Below are 25,191 nucleotides of genomic sequence, written 5' to 3'. Positions count from 1 at the left end.
CCAAGGAGGGAATTTCAATCAAAATCAAGGGCAAGGATAGAGGTCACACTCAGCGAATCAGTTCAACAAAGATTAAGGAGGACCTTTCAATAGACCTCTTAATCAAGGCCTAGCTTGTACGAGAGGACCACCAAGCTGGAAGAAACTTTGGCTTAGTTTATGCAGGTTTCAATGTCTAATCATAAGAGCACTGAGTCATCCATCAAGAACTTGGAGATCCAAGTGGGGCAGCTAGCTAAACAAATAGCTGAGAATTCTTCTGGAGATTTTGGAGCTAATACTGAGAAAAATCCCAAGGAAGAATGCAAGGTTGTAATGACCAGAAGCAAGAGGGAGACCATTGTGGAGAATGAGAGTAGGACCAATGAGGAGAAGGAGTTAGGAGTTGAGGGAGAAAAAGAAAATAAGGGAGATTAGATGGAGGAGAGAAAAATACATGAAGATAAGGAAGAAAAAAAATGAAAAAAAAGGAAAAATTGTGAAGAAGAGAAAAAGACCAAGAGTGAGCTAGCAAGAGAGAAGAAGAAGGAGGTTGTCCCAAGTTCAGGAAAGGAAGCACCATATCCTTTGGTGTCGTCTAAGAAAGACAAGGAATGACACTTTGCTCGTTTCCTTGATATCTTTAAGAAATTGGAGATAATTATTCCGTTTGGAGAAGCCTTGCAACAGATGGCACTTTACTCCAAATTTCTCAAAGATCTGCTGACCAAGAAGGGCAAATATATCCACAGTGACAACATTATGGTGGAAGGAAATTATAGTACTGTCATCCAAAGGATCCTTCCACCAAAATATAAGGATCCAGGGAGTGTTACCATCCCTTGCTCAATTGGTGTTGTGTCAGTTGGATGGGTTAGCCTTGTACAGGTGGTGCGGAAAGAAGTGCTTAAATTGCTAGAAGCAGGCTTCATCTATCCTATCTCCGACAGTGCATGGGTTAGCCTTGTATAGGTAGTTCCCAAGAAAGGAGGCATGACTATAATTCGAAATGAGAAAAATGATTTAATCCCCACAAGAACAATCACGGGGTGGAGGATGTGTATTGATTATAGAAAATTGAATGATGTCATAAGGAAAGATCACTTTCCTCTTCCCTTCATGGATCAAATGCTTGAGAGATTAGCTGGACAATCGTTTTATTGTTTCTTGGATGGATACTCTGGTTACAATCAGATTGTTGTGGACCTGAATGTTGGATCAAGTGGCCTCGGAATAATTAAGAAGGGGGGGTTGAATTAATTATTAATGACCTTTACTAATTAAAATTTACCCTTCTTAGGCTTTTACTATATTGTTAAGAAAGTAAAGAACAAAAATATAAACTTAACCAAAAGTAAAAGAGGTAATTAAAGTGCACAGCGGAAAATAAAGAATGTAGGGAAGAAGAAGACAAACACAAGAGTTTTAACTGGTTCGGCAACAACCCGTGCCTACATCCAGTCCCCAAGCGACCAGAGGTCCTTGAGATTTCTTTTCAACCTTATAAAGTCCTTTACAAGCAAAGATACACAAGGGATGTACCCCCCCTTGTTCTCTTTGAACAACCTAGTGGATGTACCCTCCACTAGAACTGATCCACAAGAGATGTACCCTCTCTTGTTCTCAGTCACAACAACCCAAGTAGATGTACCCTCTTCTTGTACCACAAAGGATGTACCCTCCAATGTGTTAAGACAAAGTTCTCAGGCGGTTAGTCCTTCTAAACTTTGTGAAGGGGGAAACAAAAGAATTCTCAAGCGGTTAGTCCTTTGAAATCTTTTGTTTATGGGCAAGGAAAGAATCAAAAGAATTCTCAGACTGTGTTGTTTTGAATTATTTGACAAGGGAGAAGGGAGACACAAAAGAGTTCATGCGGTTAGTCCTTCATTCTTTTGGAAAAGGGAGAAGAGAGACACAAAAAGAATTCAGGCGGTTAGTCCTTGGCGAATTCTTTTTGGCAAAGGGAGAAGGGAATGAAAAAAATGAATAGCACACTTTTGTTTTCAAGGTTTAGAAAACCAGAAAACTTTAGAAAGCTTTTGACAAAGGAAGAAGAAGAAGAAAATCAAGAAGATGTTCAAAGAGACTCAAGGGTTGTAAAGGATTGAAATCAATGTATTCAATGTGTTGTAAAATGCAAGTTAAGGTCTTGCTTCTATAGACTCTTCATGTCTGGTCAAGAAAACCATTGGAAGAGTTATAACCTTTAGAAAAACTTAAAAACCATTGGAAGAGTTACATCTTTTGATTTTTGTTAAAAACTTATCACTGGTAATCGATTACCAAATCATTGTAATCGATTACACAAAGCATTTTTGTGAAAGGATGTGACTCTTCATATTTGAATTTGAATTTCAACGTTCAAACACACTGGTAATCGATTACACCATTTTGAAATCAATTGGAACATTGTAAATTCAGTTGAAAGGTTTTTGAAAACAATCTTTGCTACTGGTAATCGATTACAATAAACTGGTAATCGATTACCAGAGAGTAAAAACTCTTTGGTAAAAGGTTTTGTGAAAAATTCATGTGCTACTCAATGTTTTGAAAAACTTTTTAGTACTTATCTTGATTGAGTCTTTTCTTGATTCTTGAATCTTCAACTTGATTATTCTTGATTCTTGATTCTTGAATCTTGAAATCAAATTTCCTCTTGATTCTTGAAGTGTTCTTGATTCAATCTTGAACTCATTCTCTTGGGCTTTTTGTCATCATCTTTGTTATAATCAAAACTCCTTGAATCAATCTTGATTCAACATCATGAAGCTTGATCTACACTGAATGACCAAGAAAAGACAACATTCACCTGCCCTTTGCAATGCTCCTGCGACTTTTCAGCGACACATGATGACAATATTTGCTGACATGGTGGAGAAGTGCATTGAAGTGTTTATGGATGAATTCTCTGTTTTCGGCTCATCTTTTGATTGTTGTCTAGCAAATCTAGAGTGAGTTTTGCAACGATGTGAAGAGACAAACTTGGTGCTCAATTGGGAAAAATGTCATTTTATGGTTCAAGAAGAAATTGTGTTAGGCCACAAAATCTCTGTGAGGGTGATTGAAGTAGACAAAGCTAAGATTGATGTGATTGACAAGCTACATCCCCCAGTGAATGTCAAGGGAGTAAGAAGCTTTTTAGGGTTGGCTAGGTTCTACAAGCGGTTTATAAAAGATTTTTCAAAGATTGCCAAACCACTCAGTAACTTGCTCAACAAGGACGTTGTGTTTTTATTCGATGAAGAGTGTTTGAAGACATTCAACACTTTAAAGACCAGTCTAGTGTTCACTCCCGTCATTACAACACCAGATTGGAGCCAAGAATTTGAGCTCATGTGCGATGCAAGTTATTATGTTGTAGGTGTTTTATTGGGCTAGAGGAAGGGCAGAGTTTTCCATGCTATCTACTATGCCAGTAAAGTTTTAAATGATGCTCAAATGAATTATGCCACCACGGAGAAGGAAATGCTAGCAATTGTCTATGCTTGGAGAAATTTAAATCATACTTAGTGGGATCAAAAGTTATTGTTTACACTGACCATGCAGCCATTAAGTATTTGCTGAATAAAGCTGATTCTAAACCCAGATTAATCAGGTGGATTTATTGCTTCAAGAATTTGATCTGGTTATCCAAGACAAGAAAGGATCTGAAAATCTTGTAGTTGACCACTTGTCGAGATTAGTCAATGAAGAGGTGGCTTTGAAGGAGCTAGAGATAAGAGATGAATTTCCTGATGAATCGCTGTTCATGATGAATGAAAGGCCATGGTTTGCCGACTTGGCCAACTTCAAGGCAGCTAGAATCATTCCAAAGGATTTGACTTGGTAGCAAAGGAAGAAATTTCTGCATGATGCCCTATTCTATGTTTGGGATGACCCACATCTGTTCAAAATTGGTGCGGACAATCTATTGCGGAGGTGTGTAACAACAGAAGAAGCAAGAAGCATATCGTGGCATTGTCATAATTCACCATGTGGAGGCCACTACAGTGGAGACAAAACAACAGCCAAAGTCCTGTAATTAGGATTCTTTTGGCCATCATTTTTCAAAGATGCTCATGAACATGCCACTCAATGTGATCAATGTCAAAGAATGGGAGGAATCTATAGAAGAAATGAAATGCCCTTGCAGAATATTATAGAGGTGGAAGTCTTTGACTACTGGGGAATTGATTTTGTAGGTCCCCTTCCTCCATCTTTCGGCAATGAATATATCCTTATGGTTGTGGATTATGTCTCCAAGTGGGTTGAAGCAGCGGCTGCCTCAAAGAGCGATGCTAAAACTATAGTGAAGTTCTTAAAGAAGAATATTTTTGCTCGCTTTGGGGTGCCGGGGGTCCTAATCAATGATGGGGGCTCTCACTTTTGTAATAGCTAACTTCAGAAGGTGCTGAGCCATTACAATGTCACACACAAAATAGCCTCACTGTATCACCCACAAACAAATGGTCAAGCTAAAGTTTCCAACAGGGAACTAAAGAAGATTTTGGAGAAAACTATAGCTTCCACTAGAAAGGTTTGGCCAAGCAAGCTGGATGATGCACTATAGGCTTACAAGACTGCCTTCAAGACCCCAATAGGCCTATCTTTGTTTCAAATGGTTTATGGCAAAGCTTACCACTAACCAGTAGAAATGGAGCATAAAGCATATTGGGCTTTAAAGTTTTTAAATTTTGATGAGGCTCTATTAGGGGAGAAAAGGAAGCTGCAACTCTTGGAGCTGGAAGAAATGAGATTGAATGCATATGAGTCCTCCAGGCTGTACAAAGAAAAAGTAAAGCTTATCATGACAAGAAGCTGCTAAAGAAAGACTTATGGCCGGGTCAACAAGTTTTGTTATTCAATTCATGATTAAAGTTGTTTCCAGGAAAGTTAAAATCAAAATGGTCTGGACCATTCACCATCAAGGAGGTCAAGCCTTATGGAGCAATGGAATTATTTGACCCTTAGTCAGAAACTCCGGATAGAAGCTGGATAGTTAATGGCCAGAGATTGAAGTTATACCATGGTGGGAATATTGAGAGATTGACCATCATTCTGCAGTTACAAGACCCCTAGAGGTAACATACGTCAAGCTAGTGACGTTAAAGAAGCACTTACTGGGAGGCAACCCAGCTTTTTCTTAGTTGTCTCAATCATTTCTTTCTGTTAAGCATTTCATGTAGTTAGGTTATGACTCATTTGAGATTGCTAGAGTAAAATGTTAATCATGTTTTGTATGATAGAGGGGTTGTGAATCATGCAGGTTTTGATGATGTAAAAAAGAATTCACTTGATAATGATTGTCATCATAAAAAAGGGGGAGAATGTGAATGTATGAATACATGATTTTGATGATGCCAAAGAAGAATCAAACAAGGTTGTTTCAAAGGTTAAGCATTGCTTCAAGATTAATACAAGATTGCTTCAACAAAACAAAGCCTTGCTTCAAGATTAACTCAAGATCAAGCCTTGCCTCAAAACAAAGTGTTTTCAAGACATCCAAGGCTCTGGTAATCAATTACCAGGCAGTGTAATCAATTACTAGAAGACAATTTTTAAAAAAAAGCTTTTAAAAAGGGTTTTGAATTTGAATTTTGAACCTGTAATCGATTACCAGATGTTTGTAATCAATTACTAGCAACGAAACTCTTGAAATTCAAATTCAAAATTCATGACCCTTCAAAATATAACTGTGTAATCGATTATCAGAAACCTGTAATCGATTACCAGTGAAAAATTTCAGAAAAAGCTTTTTTAAAAGACACATCTCTTCAAACCATTTTGAAAAGGCACGAAGGGCCTATATATGTGTGTCTGACTTCAAAAAGTAAGAGAGAGATATTCTAAGAGAACTTCATTGCCAAATGTTCTCTCAACAACTTTTGGGCAAACACTTGCAAATCTATTGAGAGTTCATCCAGGAACTTCAATTTGTATCATCCACTCAAAAGGAGAGAAATCTTTCTGTTCATCTCAGAAAGTCAATTGTAATCAAGAGACTGGTTGTCTCTTGAATTGTGAGTTTCTTGAACACAAGGGAAAGTGATTCCTTAGGAGTTCAGAAGTTGTAAAAAGGATTTTTACAAAGATAGTGGAAAATCTCAAGTGGGTTGCTTGAGGATTGGACGTAGGCACGGGAAGTGGCTAAACCAGTATAAATCGAGTTTGCATTTTTCTCTTCCCTTATCTCATTTATGTTATTGCAATCAATTTTATTGTGCATGTTTTAAGAACATTATTAAATTGATTATTGCTTCTTCTTCTGCATTCTGAGCCTATCATTTAGAAGGGGGTTAAAAGTTTGTTAGTGGGAAATTTTGAAACTTAATTCACCCCCTCTTAAGTTATTGAGGCCACTTGTCCAACAGGGGTTGACCAAAAGCTTTTCTGAAGCATGGGATGAGGAAAGAACTTAGAAAATTTTTCAGTCATCCAACTCGCTCAGGGCGCCCCATGCACTAAGCGAGACACACTCTATGCGCTGAGTGAGTAGCATCTCTCGCTAAGCGCACCAACCCACATTCATTGGCTGTTGGGGTCTCACTAAGCGAGACAGTCGTGCTAAGTCCAAAAACCTCTCGGGTTTTGCATTTAATGGAATAAGGCTAAGCAACTCAACTCGCTAAGCACAACACAGTTTCTCGCTAAGCGCGCCTGTGCACTAAGCGCAAAAGGCTCTCTGCTTGGACTTTCATGGCAATTGGGCTAAGCGGGTCATCCCGCTAAGCCCAAAACCCTCCCTAGAATGGCAATAGCGCTAAGCGAGACCATCTTGCTAAGCGTGACCCCATTACTGCATCATGAGGCATTTAATCCACTAAGCGACCCATGTCCCGCTTAGCGGAAGTTGCAGACCAATCAGAGCTTCATAACTCGCTAAGCGCGCTCTTGCGAGCTAAGCCCAAAAACCTCTCGGGTTTCCTAATTTTTGAATTGGGCTGAGCAAGTCAATCTCACTAAGCACATGAGTTCAAATCCTGAAAATTTAAACGTCACTGAGTGCTCGCTTAGCGAGTGACTCGCACTTAGCAAGCAAATCAAAACTGCCAAAAATAAAACATAACTGCCTTAGGCAGTTACCTTTGCATCATTGTATAACCTCCCTCGCACATCATTTGCAATCATTGGCTTATTTTGCACTATGCTTCCATTTCCTTCTCTGCTTCTTGCCTCACAACTCACTCATCTCTGCAATCTAAGTAAGTTTCTTTACTCCATTGTCATTTTAAATTTTTGAACCCTAGGGTAGAAGACATTTTAGTGGTACTGTGATTTTGTACTGTTGATGCTATTGATTGCTTGTAAGTAGTTGTTTAGTTAGCATGTAATTAGGGCTTTAGTTTAGTATATAATATAGGTTGTATGCAGGGTTGAGCCTCAGGCTTCCTATGCCTGAAAGTGGCTAGGGAGTTGAGGCTTTGAAGCCCCAATTTTCTGGAAATTCAATGCATTAGCTAAGCGAGCCCTGCTCGCTAAGCATGAATCTATTTCTATATATATATATATATATATATATATTATTGATTAAAAAAAGACTTATAATTTCACTTTTAACTTTATCTAGTTTAAATTTTGTGAGATTTGTTTTTTTTAAAAAAAAAAATAGTTGATTAAATTCTCTTTTTAAAATAAATAAATTTGGTCCCGTGACCGATTGTATTTTTTCTACTCAAAATTCTTGACATATTATTTTCAATTTAAATAATAGGTATAAGATAAAAAAAATTAATAGTAAAGATTAAGGTTTGAGAAGGAAATCAAAATAATAAAAATATATATATATTAAAAGAAAATTTAAAAAATATATTACATAAGTATTAAACGAATAAGAACACTAAATTATAAACACATAATAATAATAATAATAATAATAATAATAATTAATCACCTTCTATTATTAACGTCTGAATATATTTGTCGTATTTTTTATATTTTGAGGGACTAAATTTTATATTTTCATCTTTTAGGGATGTATTTGTCAGCGGAGTGAGAAAACAAAAAGTCAAAAAAATATTATGACAAATATGTCCCTATGTTGATAATTTTAGGGACAAAAGTGACTATTTATCCTAAAATTTATATTAGTTTATCTTGTAGCATATAAACACATGAAACAACTCACTGTACAAAATTACATGTACTCTCGTTTTTTTTTTTACATGGTACAAAATTACATCAAACGATATTACATTATTAATTATTACAAAAAGGTATCTTGTAAGTTAACTACTTTTCCTGTCTTGTTTTTTTAAGCCTTGAAAGGAAGAAAAAACACAGCGAGACATTCTCATCCTCATACTCTCTTCTTCTTTTACGAAAGCAAAACGAAGACAAATTACTCAAAATTAATCCCAACCCATTCTTCGCCTCCAAGTGTTTCAAATCAAATTTCATCGCTAAACCAATCCTCTAATTGCCCCCAACGATTCACCAACGCCCCAAATTTTCTCTGTAAAACAATATATAATTCAATTTTTCACGTCAATCTCATCGATCTCGCGCTTTTATTTAACCTGTGGCGTTTTTGGAATCTGGGTTCGAAGAAAACTTCTATTTTGGGTTGTGGGTATTATTGTTGTTGTTGTTGGGGTTGGGATTAGAAGGGGAAAGAAAAATGAGTAACCAGAAGAAGAGGAACTTCCAGATAGAGGCGTTCAAGCACCGCGTGTTGATGGATCCCAAATATGCCGACAAGACATGGGAGATTCTCAAACATGCGATTCACGAGATTTACAACCACAACGCTAGCGGTCTCAGTTTCGAAGAGCTTTACAGGTTCCCTATCTTTTATCTCTTTTCTTATCATTACCGTTAATTTGATAATAATCTTCGATTTTTTAAGAAAAAGTGTTTTTGGTTATAAATATCTGTTTGGTTATGTGCTATTAATTGATGTGTTGTCTTATCTTGATCTGAATAAGGGTAGGAGTTCATGTGGTGATCGGGAGTGTCCAATATGATATAGGGGCACTCCTCGTAGGATTTGAGGTGTTGTGCTTTTGTTACTGTTCTTTAATCTGAATCGGAGTTTTATGTCGCTAATCTATATTAACTTTTCATGAAAGCCTTTTGTTATGTTGATTATGGAGGTAAAACTTCAATTCTGATTAGATAATAGCACCGGAATCACTTATGGAACTACATCTAAGTTTTGTCCTTTGGATTGTTCAAATTGGAGTAGGAAAGCAAATTCTATCATTTTCTGGGTTCGGTTTTCATGGGGTTATTGAGTCTATGATGGAAATGTATAATTTAAGGTACTGTAACTATATGCCCCAGAAAGTTGATTTGATGTGAGATGTTTTGGTGTTGGGGATCAGCAGCTATATGTGACTGTGGTGTTGCAACTAATTGATAGCTTTATTCAGGTTACTTAACAACATTCAGGGGTATTGGCCCTAGATTTCTTCGTTCAATTCTTGTTTTTCCTCTCAAAAAGCTAGTTGAATCTATCAAATTCTGATGGTGTCAGTTTATCAATGTGGTTGATCCCACTAATGAGACATGGCTTGCTCATGGTTTAAGAGGATTTTTAAATAATAGATATGGAAACTGTTGTTGGAGAGATTTTATATGAATATTCATTAAGCTATGATGTTGAAGTTTGTAGCCAAGCTTCCTTTACTATCTCTCCAAGATTACTCAGCTTTGAATGATAATACTGAAGTAATAAATTATTTTTGGGATTTAATATGAATTTGGTATGTGAATTTTCCTTCTAGATGTGTACACATTAAGAGGGCAATCCTTGACCCAACGAATATGTTGTTGTCCTATGACCTGGAGGTTATGGGTTCTGAACATGAAAATAGCCTCTTTGCTTGTGGAGGTAAGGCTGTGTACATCTGTCTTCCCTAGACCCCACTGTGTGGGAGTCTCATGCACTTGGCTGCCCTACATGTACACATTAAAGGATCTTATGCTTAATTTTCTTTCCACAAGGGAAAACATATGTTTCTAATTTTCCTCCTTTCATTTATGTGTGGGTTTAGAAATGCATACAACATGGTGCTTCACAAATTTGGTGAGAAGCTCTACTCAGGGCTGGTTGCAACCATGACTGGACATCTCAAAGATATAGCTCAATCTGTTGAAGCTGCTCAAGGAGGTTCTTTTCTGGAAGAGCTGAACAGGAAATGGAATGATCATAATAAGGCGTTACAAATGATCAGAGACATACTGATGTACATGGATAGGACCTACATTCCAAGCACCCAGAAGACTCCTGTTCATGAACTTGGGCTGAACCTGTGGAAAGAAAATGTCATCTATTCCAGCCAGATCAGGACTCGGCTATTGAATACACTTCTGGAATTAGTACATAGTGAACGCACTGGGGAAGTTATTGATAGAGGCATTATGAGAAATATAACAAAAATGCTTATGGATTTAGGCCCTTCTGTTTATGGACAAGAATTTGAGACTCATTTTCTTCAAGTTTCAGCTGAGTTTTACCGGGTAGAATCCCAGAAATTCATCGAGTGTTGTGATTGTGGTGATTATCTGAAAAAAGCTGAGAGGCGTCTGAATGAGGAAATGGAAAGAGTGAGCCATTACTTGGATTCCAGGACAGAAAAGAAGATTACTAATGTGGTGGAGAAGGAGATGATTGAAAATCATATGCTAAGATTAATTCATATGGAGAATTCTGGCTTAGTGCACATGCTTTGTGATGATAAATATGAAGATTTGAGTAGAATGTATAACTTGTTCCGTCGTGTTACTGATGGTCTTTCAAAAATACGAGAAGTGATGACTTCACATATGCGAGAGTCTGGTAAACAACTTGTTACTGATCCTGAAAGATTGAAAGATCCTGTCGAATATGTGCAGAGGCTCTTAGATGAGAAAGATAAATATGACAAGATCATAAACTTGGCATTCGTCAATGACAAGTCTTTCCAGAATGCATTGAATTCCTCATTTGAATATTTCATCAACTTGAATCCTCGTTCTCCAGAGTTCATTTCACTATTTGTAGATGATAAACTCCGGAAAGGTCTAAAAGGGGTTAGTGAGGATGATGTAGAAGTTACCCTTGACAAGGTGATGATGCTATTCCGATACCTGCAAGAAAAAGATGTTTTTGAGAAGTACTACAAACAGCATTTGGCAAAACGGCTTTTGTCTGGAAAAACTGTTTCTGATGATGCTGAGAGAAGTCTCATAGTCAAGCTCAAGACAGAATGTGGTTACCAATTTACATCTAAATTAGAGGGAATGTTTACAGACATGAAAACCTCTCAGGACACAATGCAGGGCTTTTATGGCTGCCACCCTGAACTAAGTGACGGTCCCACGCTTACTGTCCAAGTTCTTACAACAGGGTCTTGGCCAACTCAGTCTAGTGTTACGTGCAACCTGCCAGCAGAAATGTCTGCACTGTGCGAGAAGTTTCGGTCATTTTACCTTGGCACCCATACTGGCAGGAGATTGTCCTGGCAAACTAATATGGGCACAGCGGACTTAAAAGCAACCTTTGGGAAGGGGCAGAAGCATGAGTTGAATGTCTCTACTTACCAAATGTGTGTTCTCATGCTGTTTAATAATGCTGATAGACTTGGCTACAAGGAGATTGAGCAAGCAACTGAGATTCCTGCTTCTGATCTTAAAAGATGCCTGCAATCATTGGCTTTAGTTAAGGGAAGAAATGTCCTTAGAAAGGAACCTATGGGTAAAGATATTGGTGATGATGATGCATTCTATGTTAATGACAAGTTCAGCAGCAAGCTGTACAAGGTTAAAATAGGAACTGTCGTTGCACAAAAGGAATCTGAACCTGAGAAGCAGGAAACCCGACAGAGAGTCGAGGAAGACAGGAAGCCCCAGATTGAAGCAGCAATAGTGAGGATCTTGAAATCCAGGAAGCAACTTGATCATAACAATCTTATAGCCGAGGTCACGAAGCAGTTGCAATCGCGTTTCCTGGCAAATCCCACGGAGGTAAAGAAACGGATAGAGTCTCTCATTGAGCGGGACTTTTTGGAGAGGGATGATAGTGATAGAAGATTGTACCGATATCTTGCTTAGAATTGGAGAACTTGTTTGTTTCAGTGATTACAATGTATCTTATGAACCAGGTGATAACTTACCTTTAAATAGCTCCATTTCATTATTGTACATTAAGTTGTTTTCCAATTCTTTGTGATGATTCATCTTTTAGTATCTGTATGACTGTATTCCCAAGGAAATTAGGGTCCTTGCACCCATGTTTGTAGGATGTCCATGTGAGGAAGTCTTGTATTCAAATGAAGTAAACCATGATTTTTTTATCAGAAAGATTGAGATGACATTAATTCAGTCCCTGGAAGATGGAGTGACATCAATTCAGTTTTCTAAATATCAATGTTGTCTTTCTTTTCTTGTTATGCAATGTTGTTTTCAATAATAAAAGAAAAACTGGATATTATTTCAGTTCCTCCACACATTTTGTGCACAAATGGATGGTTTTGATGTCACTTTGCATTATAGAGTGCTCATCTTCGAGTAATTAGTGATATAATTAAAAACTTATATTTGTTCTTTGGGAGTCTTGTTATGTTAGGGCAAGTTTTTCTTAAGTGCCATTAAGGTAATTGCCACCGTACGCCTTCACCTAGAAGAATTTCACTAACCTTGCTGAACCGTTAAGTTACTGTTTGAGAAGATACAGGTAAAAAAAATCAGTTTGTTCTCATTTCATGATGACTCCATGTTTGTGGTAGCCAAGCCATGAAAAAGACTAATAAATCTATACAAATAAAGGGAGAGGAGTGTTGCCAACACACTATTTAATACAGTTTATACTATTTGTAAAATTTTATTAAAAACTAATATATATAATCATGATTGAAACTCATTAAATAAAAAGTAAAACCTGTAAAATTACAATTTTTAATAAATTTTAATAAATAATATTGTGTTACTACTACTAGGGCATGGAGGACAGGTTTGCCTACAAATTTGATTGTGACCAATTATCCAATTCACGATCAATGAAGGATGAAACAGTTTTGCTCAGCATTTTGGTATGGATAGTGAAATTATAATTATAATAAAATATAGCAGACAACAGACTCCTAGTTTGTTTTCAACTCTTAATACAAAAAAAAAAAAAGAAGGGCACTGAATAGTGAGAACAAAAAAAAAAAAAAAATCTAAGAACCCGATTGATATCTCTCAGGTTTTTGTTTTAAAATTTGTTTTCTATGATAATTTATGTTCAATGATAAATTTTTCAGAACACTTCCAAAACGTGTTCAGAGGATTAACAAATAAGGCATAAATCATCTCCTTTTCTTTTTGGTGCTCTTGACCCTTTCAAGACAAATGAGATCTCCCATTTAAGGACGAAAAAAAAAACATTAAATTACAAGGATGAAAAAATATTAAATTATAAGGATTAAAAAGTTATTTAAACTTTAAATCAAATAGGAAAGTTGCAAGTTCCACAAGGACACAGTTTTCTAATAATTACAAGTCTCATAATTCTTCTTGGATCAAGATGTTTTAACTGTACCAATCTTAACCCTTCAAAATGTTTCTTCATTCATTAAAATAAAGCATAATTTCATTTTTCAAAATCCATACACCGTTGGATAATAACTACATGGGTAGCAGTTCAATTCCAAACTCTAGAGGATCCAATTCCATTGTTTTAAGTAGCGTGATAATTTAACTGCTGCATGGTACAACAGAAAACAGACATAAGAAGAGTACAAAAGAGGACAATGACTGCTTAAATGACTGTTTCTTAGAACAATTTAAAATAAGAGTAGCACCAAAAAGAAGATCACAACAGAGAATGGACATAAGAAATGTCAAATAGACTAGTATAATTGTTGGAACCTTAAATGGGGTTACCATTAATGACTGCATTTTAGGCATGTAGTGGGAAACGAAGTGACTGCCAAGCAACATTCTTAAGAAGAAAAGGACAATGTTTTTTATAGGCTTAGTTGTCATGGTTCCATTATAAAACCTATTATCCACCAGCACGGTTTGAAAAGTAGCAGCTTAAATTGGTTGAGATATCTCTTCAGGCAACGCAATAGACAATGGCATTTAAATCAGCAATCTCAGTCTCATTCTTCTGCTTAGTATTGTCAGCACTAGCAAATGGTTTCAATGCTGGCAAAATTGCAATCTATTGGGGCCAGAATGGCAACGAGGGCACACTGTCCGAGGCTTGTGCCACGGGGAACTATGATTATGTGATCATAGCCTTTTTGCCAACCTTTGGCAATGGCCAAACTCCCATGATTAATCTTGCTGGTCACTGTGATCCATACAGTAAAGGATGCACCGGCTTAAGCTCAGACATCGAGTCCTGCCAAGCCAAAGGCATCAAGGTGTTGCTCTCTTTAGGAGGAGGTGCTGGAAGCTACTCAATTGCATCCACTCAAGATGCAAGCCAAGTAGCCATTTACCTTTGGAACAACTTCTTGGGGGGAAAGTCATCATCTCGCCCTCTTGGCCCCGCCATTCTTGATGGCATTGACTTTGACATTGAAGGTGGATCAAACCAACATTGGGGTGATCTTGCCAAGTTCCTTAAAGGCTATGGGAAGCAAGTGTACATAACTGCGGCACCTCAATGTCCATTTCCTGATGCTTGGATAGGAAATGCCCTCACAACAGGTCTTTTTGACTTTGTTTGGGTCCAATTCTACAACAACCCTCCTTGCCAATACACTTCTGGGGCAATTAGCAACCTTGAAGATGCATGGAAGCAGTGGATATCAGGTATCCCTGCCAACAAGATATTCTTGGGGTTACCAGCTTCACCACAGGCAGCAGGAAGTGGTTTCATTCCTTCTGCTGATCTTATCTCCAATGTGCTTCCAGCCATTAAGGGTTCTTCTAAATATGGAGGTGTTATGCTGTGGTCAAGGTATTATGATGTTCAGAGTGGATATAGCTCCTCCATCAGGAGCCATGTCTAATATCCAAACTCATCATCTACTAGCAGTATGTAATGCGTGTTATTTATATGTGGAGGATATCTGTGATCTAGACCAAAAATACATGTTATCAGTTATTTATATGTGTGTACTGGTGTATATTCAAATATTAATGCCTATGATGTGAAGTATGTTTGGATGCTTCAAATGAATGCTCTTGGAGATGAATGTTGTGGACCATAACAAATCAGTATGCAAGAAAGTAGATTAGAACCATAACATGTTTCCGTGTATTTAGAATTTAATTTCACTGCCAGTATAAAAGAATTTCACATTATTAACTGATGCTAAGGTATCATTATTCATTAATTAACTTCGAGTAGAAAAAACAAGAGAAATAATAACAAATATTAATAATGAATGCACGTGTTAAATATTAGTAAATATTAATTAAAGGTGATAATGAATTCACGTGTTTAATAATAACAAATAATGAATGCACATCAATTTTCCATTACCAATTTTTTTTAAAACATGCAAAAAAAAACATCAATTTTCCAATCTTACGTAGTTATATGTGATAATTAAACTACTTCCACAAGAATTTCTTTTACTATTTCTGGATAAGTAATCATTGTGCTCGAAGAATTTTTCACTTGCCTCAAATGTCCAGTGTCTTGAACCTTCCAATAAAATAAAAAACCAAAGTTCTAATAGAACTTAAAATTAGTATCGTCACAATTCTAAACCAATTAGCGGGCGGTCTTTAATAGAAAGTATCAAACTAGTGTATTGAATGGCCTAGTCTAATCTAAAGAGTGTGAATGGTTAAGTATTGTTACTAGTAATGACTATTTAATATACAACATTAAAAAAACATTTAATTTGCTTATATAAAAGTAATGCTAATAGAATAGAAGAGGAATCAATGTTATAGCTAGTGTTTTTAGATTTAGGGTCTTTTTGCCAAAAATAGTTATTAAATAGTTGAAAATACGATTTCATTCGCTCAAGCAAACGTTTAATATTAACATTAAATATTAGAGCTTCAAATCACATTCAAAGCAATCACATAGGCAATTCATGTAAAGAAAAGTGGTTGATTTTTTTATTTTGATATGAGGACACACGCTACAGAAAGAAAAATCCTCTTCACCAGAAATGTTACTAAAATAAAAGGCAATTTACAGTTTTATGACCAGCCAATACCCTCTACTTATGGGAGAGGAAAGAGAACCTGCTGCATGCTACACAAAGAAAAAAGAAAGTATTCTTACATGTTAGCAAAATCACCCCATCCCCCATATTTGACACTAAACATGAGGAAGCTAAACAAAACTAAAACCTTGATCAACTTGCCCTTCCCTCATAAAGAACTTCCACTGAACCCCATAATGGAGTAAACCTTGGCCACAAAAATGCACCTGCAATCACTCTTCAGCCGAGGTTGCAGGGAAGAATAAGAATCCACTATGCTGCAAGGAATGAGTTTGTCTCTTTGGTCCAGCTTAAAACATATCACGTGTGTCTTGTCAGGCTAGCCAAGCTGGAAGGGATGTTAAATATGATGACCTGCGCCCTTAGTGTAGTGCGCATCCCTTCACATATCATGTCTTGTTAGGACTTAGGAGCTTAAGAAAGAAGATCAAGAGTGTGCTTAGTGGGAAGGTGCAAAATAAAGACTAAATATTGTGAGGTTTTGAGTTTCACTCTGGTCACGAGAGGGTCAAAACTGAAAAAAGGCACATCCCATTTTCAACCATTTCTCAATTTTATTGTATCAAGCATTAGATGATGTTTTCTTCTTCCGAATTTTCAACTTGTTCAATATTGCTTTTCACACTTTCAGCCATAATAAGCAGACCCTACTACTTTGGATGCAAGTCTAAATTGATATGTAGAGGTATCCAAGTTTCAACTTCCTAATTCAAGCAATGGATATAACTTTAAATGACATGAATTCTATCATTACACAATTTATGAGATACTTCCTAAAAATCTTATTTGCTTGAGTGAGCTAATTCATCAAAGAAAACAGTTAGTGATAACAAATAAATAATAAAGAGCCATATTCTTATAATGGCACTCAAAATAATCAAAATGAACAGTACATGATCATGCAGCAGCAAAAGGCACCTTATATATCTGGAACTGATCAAGCAGTCTCTGGCAGAGATGGGAGTGCCCTATGCCGGAATAGCTTCACTAATGCTCTACGTTCACAATCCTGCATAGTTTGATGATGAACAGACTTTATCAGTTGCTATGAATACATGAATGCCTTTGAAGCAACACCATAGAGCAAAACTTTCAGATATATATATATATATATATATATATATATATATAAACTACTCTTTTTATTTTACTTAGAGGAGGGAAAGGAGAGGAAGAATGTGTTACTGAATTAACATGACAAAACAATATGACCATTAGAGGCTCAAAATTAAGAGAATGGGGAAGTTTTTGCAGTAAACAATTATAAATTGTAATAATTTATATTTATGCAAAGTGAATGTAATCTGCGAGTAGCAGTTGAGAAGGATTTCCTTGTCCAATTCGAACAGAAAACACCTTTGAAATAATAGGGCTTTCAATGGAGATCACATAATACATTCAAATTTTGAATTTCAAAATGGGCATTGAACAATCATGCACATGAGTGTAGGAAGCATGCAAGGTGAGAACATGAGAATCTAATCTTGATAATACAATCAACAATGGATGGTCAAGATTAGATTTAAGATAATCTTGACCATCCATGCATTGTTGTATGGTTAAGATCAAACTCCCTCAGCTTTGCCTGTGTGTGTGTGCGTAAAGAGAGAGAGAGAGAGAGAGAGAGAGAAGCAAATCTTTACCATCCATGTAAGATTTAGTGGCCTACATTTGTTCCTCTCACTCATAAAAATAGCCCTCCCTTTATATGGCAATGCACTGATTGTTGTATGGTTAAATGTGTTAAAAATTCACCTTGAACATATATAGCTGAAATGGTCTCTCTGGATTCATTCTCCTAAGTTTCAAATAAGTATAAGCAAAGCTTAGTTGATCACGAGATGTAAATCGATCAACTTCGTTGAACCAAAGACATGAAAATAAATTTGACATTGGTGTATGTGCCCTGATTATGAAAGAACCCTCAGGAACATCTGCAAAGTGAAAGACTCAATAGTTAGATTATCTTATTATGCACAAGGAGACCCAACAGGTATTCCACAACAAACAAAGATGAAAAGGGTCTCACAACTCGGAAGAGGATCATTTGGCTTTGATGGGTCAACCTTGGGGAGGCCATCAGACTGGTAAAAGTTAAACTGTTCATCAATTGCTGTATGGTTGTATTTATTTAAGCGCTTATTTTGGAGTACCTCCTCCCAAACATTGTGGCGGTCATAGTGATTTGAAATGGCATACTCTGCCTTCCTTCGCCACAAAAAATATTCAATAATCAGCATAGGGTCAGAGTTGAGTCGCATCTTGCTGTCAAGCCAAATTGAATACCTACCAAGGAATGATTTTTAAACAACATGAAATTGAGGAATAGAAAGAAAGAAAACTTGGATGCTAGAACAGATTACTAGAACTACCTAGAATTTGGGAAGAGGCGGTGTGATAAAAATTTTGGCACCTTGCCAGTTCTCCGCATGTCTTCATATGGCAAGTTTTTTACAACAACTATTTTCCACAAGCCAATGTACCCTTTCTCATCAGGACTGCTTCCTTCTGATGAAAGTTTGGATAGCGTTTGATCATCCAGGAACATAACAAAACAAACATTGTCCTTTGAATATTGACTCATCTGCATTGCAGCAAAATAACATATATAATATTTTCCACATAATTAACATATGCTTTATAAATCAAAGACAGAATGCAGTAATGATTAATCTATCAATGAAATATCATAATAACATAATTCAGGTCGATATTGGTGTTCTACTTCATACCATAAAATACAGTAAATGTGATCAAGCAAAATATATTGTAGAAATATTAATTTCAAGGAAAGGCCATAATGATAACACTTATAAACAAATGCATCATCCATTATCATCATGAACAAAGGCAATATTTTAAGAAATCAAATCTACCTAATCACAAAAGATTTGACGTATCAAATGGAAAATTTGTGGAATTAACTTTCATTTGAGAGATCCAAGTCTGCATTCTACAAGTTTCTCCTCTCCTATTAGTTTTTTTACTATATTGTTATGCTCCATTGCTTATTACTCTTCAAAATTTATGACAGGGGGAGGGTGAAAAGCAGAACACATATAACATACATCATCTTATTCAGACTCGATATCTTTGACTTACATATTACTTTTCTGGCTCCAATAATTAAAACTTTCATCACTTTATTAAACTAACATGATTTTTTAGTTTCATTTCAGCATGTTGATCAAACAAAACCTTGACTGAAGACTTCTTTGTTTTTATTATGGATAGTGTATAAAACAGCAAAAAATATTTTAAAAGAATTTGCACGATTACCAGTTTACTTGTAGGCCTCCGTAGGAAATCAGAGCTTCCAAAAATGCAAGAAGAAACTGCAACTTTACATCTGTACATATATGCCTTATCCTTTTCATTTATATCAAATCCAGTGCTTGGATGTCCTGGTGGCCCTTTTACAAAACCACAATGAAGAGTCTGGTTTTTTGCATAAAATGAAGTTTCTCTTTCCTCTAGAGTCTGATGTCCTCCAAATCGAGGTTCAAATAAATCAATTTTGGATGTTCTATCTTCACGGTCAACATACTCTAGAGAAAACCATGTAAAGTTCGTATAATTTTTGGGTTCAACAAGGCCATCTACTGATTCCAGAAGTCCAACTTCACACGGAAAATCTGAAGGATTGATATTCAAGGAAAATATTTGGAGGTAAAGAATCCAGTTAATACTAGAGTCAGCTCTATGAGGAACCTATCTGATAGATCATGAATAATGCTGATTTAGTTGACCAAATTCAAATATTAGCAAGTGATGTAACCATGGCGTCAAAAACCCCAAAGATTTTTTCTTTTTTCATTTAACACTGGAAACACCATTTGCATTTGAGATTTAAAAGTAATCAACATAATACCATATGCAGAAGCACACATCATTTGCAAAGTGCTAATTATCATAATGTCACAGCAACAACATCAACCAGATGAATAATCAAGTTCCGCCAGCAAAGAAAATATGATTCACATAACACAAAGAAACTATTTTACTAGACGCTAACAAAAATATGTCATTATCCTAGAAATGTTCCACTATCTGTGACAACTTTTTATTGGTCTTGATGTTTACTCCAGCAGCCATCCAGATAGCTCATTTTTCTACATTTTAAACATGCAAATTCATTCTCTATCTGATGTTTCGGAACTTTCGTTTCACTATTGATTTTTCTAAAATGGGTTTCTCAACAGATCTTCATTTAGAAATACAGGGGAGGGGATGAAGCACAGAACAGAACTAGATGTGAAGTTTGACTTCAAATTCATAAAACATAATTTAAAGATAAATGAGGATCAAGGCAACGAGTCTTACGCTTTCGGCGCTTCCCTTTAGACATCTTTCCATCATCAGACACCACAATATTTTCTTTAGATGTCTTTCCATCATCAGACACCACAATATTTTCTTTAGATGTCTTTCCATCATCAGACACCACAATATTTTCTTTAGACGTCTTTCCATCATCAGATACCACAATATTTTCTTGTAGGTTACGTTCTTCTTGTATACTGTGTGGTATTGTTGAGAACTTGGATTCCATTTTAGCTGTGTAACGAAACCATTGTCAATAAATACTAGAAGTGAAAAATCATGAAGTTGGATTTCTCTGATACATGAGGGACAGTGGGAAACTATTTGTATATAACCATACAAAATACCAGGGGAGGAGAAAAGACACATGTCTCTGTCCTCACCTTGAAAAAACATTTTCAAACCATAAACTGTTAAAAGTATTGAAAGGAGTGCTGTGAGAAGGAAAATCCAGCGTGAAAGTTTGTGTTTAGTAATCCGACCAAACTTTCGACCACGACGTAAAACTCTAGAGCCATGATCACTTTTTTCAAAAGAATTGAAAACTGCATCATCGATGCTTCTTCTCTCAGTGAACAATTCCCCATTGGTTCTATGCAGAGCCATTCCAAAGCACGTCCCAAGATTCAGATTCAGACCCAGACCAGTTCATCTGCAGAAAAATATATAGTTTCCAACTTCTAAGTCACACCAAAAAGGCCACTTGCAAACCATAAATCACCCATGTTGCCAACTGAAGATTTTATGTAACTAAACTTACACAACTCAAATCCATGCAAGCTTAAATAGTTATAGATTAAGATGTTAATGCATAATTAAATGTTACAGCCTTCAATGTAAACCAATTATTGCCAAAGGGAAGCAGGCAACTTCAGATTATAAAACGATTATTAGAATCAGAGATCATATAAAACAAAAACATGAAAATGTCAAGCTAAAACTTCCTCAACCATCCTTCTAGTTAGAGCTGTCAATTTGGCCCAGCCTACAGGTCTAGGCCATGGCCAACGTGGGCCAGGGCCAAAAAGCTCATAGGGCCAAAAGGCCTACTTATAAAAAATCCCACAAAGCCCTGTGGGCTAGGGCCATCCCATGGGCCAAAAATTTTAATGATGGAGAGTTAAAAACACAGCTCCAGCACAGATCCAGAGTACATAATCTAAAGTTAAAGAATAAATGATATTGCCGTGCTTTCATCATTGAAATAAGGGTTATATTAAAAAATGATTAATGAAGAACTTGGAAAAGTAGATGGGTTTGGCACTTTCTTGTTCCTTCATCAGCCATACTGTTAAATTTTTAATGTTTAAATTTACAATAATCATAGCATATGGTTTACAAGCAATGCTGACTCTTCAATGACAGTGAATCGTACTCATTCAATAATAAACAATTGGGAGTTTTCAAGACTGCACAATCAGATCACAGGAACAAAAATATATTAATAGAATATTAGCAAAAACAGCTGAGTATAAAATGTCATGACAACATCCAGCTGATCACCGTTATTTTCAACTCAGCAAACAAAGTCATAAAAAGTCATAACAAACATCAGTTATTTTCAACTCAGCAAACAAGAAAAAACTCTGTATCCTGCTGGCCCATAACCAAAATACAAGTCTCTTAATCACAAAAAAAAAAAAAAAAGAGAGAACCTATATTTCACTCACTCAAATTAGAAGACACAAAAATAGTCTCTAATGTCATGTTCCTACTCTCAAAATGGAATAGAGATAGAGCTACTAAAAGACAAGCCATAAAGGATCCACCTGAAAAGGGGATCAATGCTGATGCTGCATTCCCGGGAGCTAATGATGGGGCTCCTCCTGGAGATAGTCTATTGGCAGTAGCAGTAGGCAGCAGATGCAGGAGAGAGACCTGCAAGAAAAATTTTGATGATTCAAATCAGAAACACCAATCATGTTAGAAAATTGAAAACCTAACAACAAAGATCAAAAGCTTCAAGATCTTTTACACACAAAACAAATAAATTATAGGATGGAAGCAAAATAAGTAATTGATGGCAAGCAAGCTTAATTGACACACAGAAGATATATATGTATACATATATAGGATGGATAACAACTTTTGATTTTCTATCTACCTTAAGAAGAACAGTAGATTAGATTAATTACTTGGTTATCCCTGGTCAGAAAAACCATATATTTATATACTTCACAATTTCCTTATTTAGGAAAATGAAGAATCTGATATATTATATGAATGGAATTGGTTGATATTTGAGAAGAAAAGAAAATAAAGAAAACAAGAAAGGAACAGAACCAGCTTTACAACTGAACGGGAAAAAAAAATAGGCAAGCTTACTAGTGAATGTGTTGCTTTATGAATTGTTTTGGTAGACATAATTATGACGCTAACTTTTCTTTGGACTCATATCTAAACCAAAAAACACTAACTTCGCCAAAGCCTGAAATGGGTCTTAATCTACAACACTCAACACCATGTCTACAATCTACATTTGTATGTGAAAGTAATTAGAAAAAAAAAACATAATGTGTGTGTGAGAGAGAGAAAGAGAGGTGGGGTAAAATTTATATATCCTATTCCTGTTCGAAACCAAACCAACTCTTGCTGTGATACCAGGCTCTGAGGCTAAGCCATCCATATTTATAAATCCTATTCCTGTTTGGAACCACTGCAAATTTATCAGTGGCGCATCCACTACCAAACTGAAGGTTTAATTCATTCATTTAAGATATATAATGATTATAATCAGAAAACCAAGAACAGCAACATATAACATTTCATATCAAACAATTTGGGCGGAAAAGGATATTGAAAAAAGGGGTCACAATTGTGCTTCAGAGGTGATCTTATGTAGTAAACAAAGGGAGTGCTCTGAATGTTGGGGGGGGGGGGGGGGGGGGGTATCAAAGTAAATTCAACTAATGGAAACAGAGAAAAAATATTTCAGAGCAAGAAGATTGATTCAGTAAAACAAAAAACAAAAAATCATAGCAGTAATAAATATACTAGCTTAGAGCAATAAAAAAATAACAAAGGCTTATCCCACAAGATGAGGTCGACTACATGGATCACACGATGCCATTCGACACGGTTAAAAACCAAATTTCAGAAATATTATTAAGTTTAAGATCTCCCTTGATGATTAAATATACACAAGTTGTCACCTGTCAAGCAAAAAAAAAAGAAAAAAAAAGGTACAAACAGGGAAGCCCTTTACATAAGGGTTGCTACTTGAGCTAATACAGGAAGTAATTGTAGTGGTATGTTAAAAGGTAAAAAGAAGATCCATTTGCTGCCCAACTTCATACCCAACCCCACCCCCACCCCCACTTTTTTTTTTTCTTTCGAGTATTAAAAAAGTAAAAGAAAAGATCATTCGGATTCAAATTGAAGCCTGTCATATAGTGTGCATGCATAGTCCCAATACAAATACTACCTAATGAACGCTCCCTGCATCCAATGTCAGAAAATGCACCCTAACTTCATACACAAGGTGAGGGAGGAAGGAAGAAATCACTCAAAACAGCATGTAAAGAAATGGTAGTCACTTAATATGCTAAAAATTAAGAAACTGTTACAATGTGGGTTCAAATTAAGAAAATTGAAGTAATAAAATAGAAGCAACGGGAAGGAACTTTAGGAGCACATGGATTAAAATTTAAAACTGAAAACAAAATGTAACTAACTGCAGAAAATTTCACCTGATATCCAACGATCAAGAATGGACGAGGTGATGAAACAAAAACATATATACAGTAGTAACAGGACTCTAGCTAATGCAATTGCAAAGAAGAGCTATTAAGGAATGTGAAATTGGAACATAATAAATGAATTAAAAAGGAGAATAAAAGTAATAGCGAATACTAAATAGACATATGATATGCTTCGGTTTTCTATTTCCAAATATTGCCATAATAACACCCTCTCTTTCAAATGACTCAGCCATATCATGCAATCACATGAAATAAAAAAAAAAAGCCATTTATTTCACCACAGACAGATGATATGGGGGCCAAAAGCTTCAATTTTTCCATACCCATTTAGCACTCAAGCCTTTATAAAACAAACCCATTTGTACACTTCAAGTACACGACAGAGAAACCCAGAATCGACCCAAAAGAGCAAAAATAAATAAATATTAGTGTAGCTAGGGTTAAGGTAAGAAGAGAAGCATGTACCGGTGGTAGTGGTGCGAGAATGAACCCTGAACTGAACGCGTCGAATTCGTACTTACGTGCAAGGCAAGGTTGATTCTTTCGATTTGCAAGGAACCTAAAAAGCTAATGCACCAGCTAAGTCACAAAAAAACGGATCCTTGGAACAATCAAAAAGAGAGAATCAACATGGGTCTGTAGAAATTATTCTGCGAAGCTAAGGATCTATGGCAGATGATGATGCATTGCCGGAGCATAAAAGCAAAGGGCGTGTGTCGCTTTATGAATCAAACATCACGATCCGCACACTTTGGTAATGGCAAAGTTTCCATTTTTCTCGTTTCCGTTTCGTTTTCTTCACTTTGTGTTTGTGTGTGTGTTTTCTGAGCTTTCGTTCTTTTTCTGACACCGATAGTGTAATGCAGCGTTTTTCGTTGGTGAGTCGATGATAATGCGATGATGCTTCTTTTTCCGATTCTGTGTTTTTTGTTTTTTTTTTTCACATTGCGTTAATCGGCTTTGTTATTGTTATTGTAAATTTATATGTTGAGTTAACATGTTATTAATTGAAATATGATGATAAATACTGCTAGTTTGTAGGCATCCCCTGGCTTAATTCACTTTCACAATGTGTTGGAATGAATACGTGATACTAGTAGTAGATT

The 25,191-nt window shown here is 36.1% G+C and overlaps 4 protein-coding genes across 10 annotated transcripts; 3 read left to right on the top strand and 1 right to left on the bottom strand.

The window, feature by feature from the left end:
• Positions 1-669: 669 nt before the first annotated feature.
• LOC114396992 lies at positions 670-2,934 on the top strand. The gene is made up of 2 exons (XM_028359138.1): positions 670-936; positions 2,821-2,934. The coding sequence occupies exons 1-2, from the start codon at positions 670-672 to the stop codon at positions 2,932-2,934; spliced, it is 381 nt and encodes a 126-aa protein (XP_028214939.1).
• Positions 2,935-8,196: 5,262 nt separating this feature from the next.
• Positions 8,197-12,261, top strand: LOC114395875 (cullin-3A-like). Its single transcript, XM_028357743.1, has 2 exons — positions 8,197-8,736; positions 9,954-12,261. The coding sequence occupies exons 1-2, from the start codon at positions 8,576-8,578 to the stop codon at positions 11,989-11,991; spliced, it is 2,199 nt and encodes a 732-aa protein (XP_028213544.1). The 5' UTR covers positions 8,197-8,575; the 3' UTR covers positions 11,992-12,261.
• Positions 12,262-12,489: 228 nt separating this feature from the next.
• Positions 12,490-15,119, top strand: LOC114395876 (hevamine-A-like). Its single transcript, XM_028357744.1, has one exon. The coding sequence runs from the start codon at positions 13,998-14,000 to the stop codon at positions 14,883-14,885; it is 888 nt and encodes a 295-aa protein (XP_028213545.1). The 5' UTR covers positions 12,490-13,997; the 3' UTR covers positions 14,886-15,119.
• An 804-nt stretch (positions 15,120-15,923) lies between these two features.
• On the bottom strand, positions 15,924-25,047 carry LOC114396333. Of its 7 annotated transcripts, none has more exons than XR_003663281.1 (10): positions 24,551-25,047; positions 22,154-22,262; positions 20,768-21,036; positions 20,385-20,618; positions 19,341-19,696; positions 18,434-18,645; positions 18,091-18,347; positions 17,705-17,995; positions 16,980-17,070; positions 15,924-16,441 (listed from the first exon to the last, which is right to left on the bottom strand). XR_003663281.1 is itself a non-coding variant. In XM_028358245.1 (10 exons), the coding sequence occupies exons 3-9, from the start codon at positions 20,988-20,990 to the stop codon at positions 16,999-17,001; spliced, it is 1,533 nt and encodes a 510-aa protein (XP_028214046.1). In that variant the 5' UTR covers positions 20,991-21,036; positions 22,154-22,262; positions 24,551-25,046; the 3' UTR covers positions 15,924-16,441; positions 16,955-16,998. The 7 variants fall into 7 exon arrangements, 5 of the variants coding, with proteins under 5 accessions (XP_028214046.1, XP_028214047.1, XP_028214045.1 ...); XM_028358245.1 differs by having other exon boundaries at positions 16,955-17,070; positions 17,817-17,995; positions 24,551-25,046; XM_028358246.1 differs by having other exon boundaries at positions 15,924-16,474; positions 17,817-17,995; positions 24,551-25,046.
• Positions 25,048-25,191: the final 144 nt, after the last annotated feature.

This window comes from Glycine soja, chromosome 18 (assembly GCF_004193775.1).
Source record: "Glycine soja cultivar W05 chromosome 18, ASM419377v2, whole genome shotgun sequence".
Lineage (NCBI taxonomy): Eukaryota > Viridiplantae > Streptophyta > Magnoliopsida > Fabales > Fabaceae > Glycine > Glycine soja.
The sequence above is the reverse complement of the archived record's forward strand: the minus strand, read 5'-3'. Positions and strand labels throughout refer to the sequence as shown.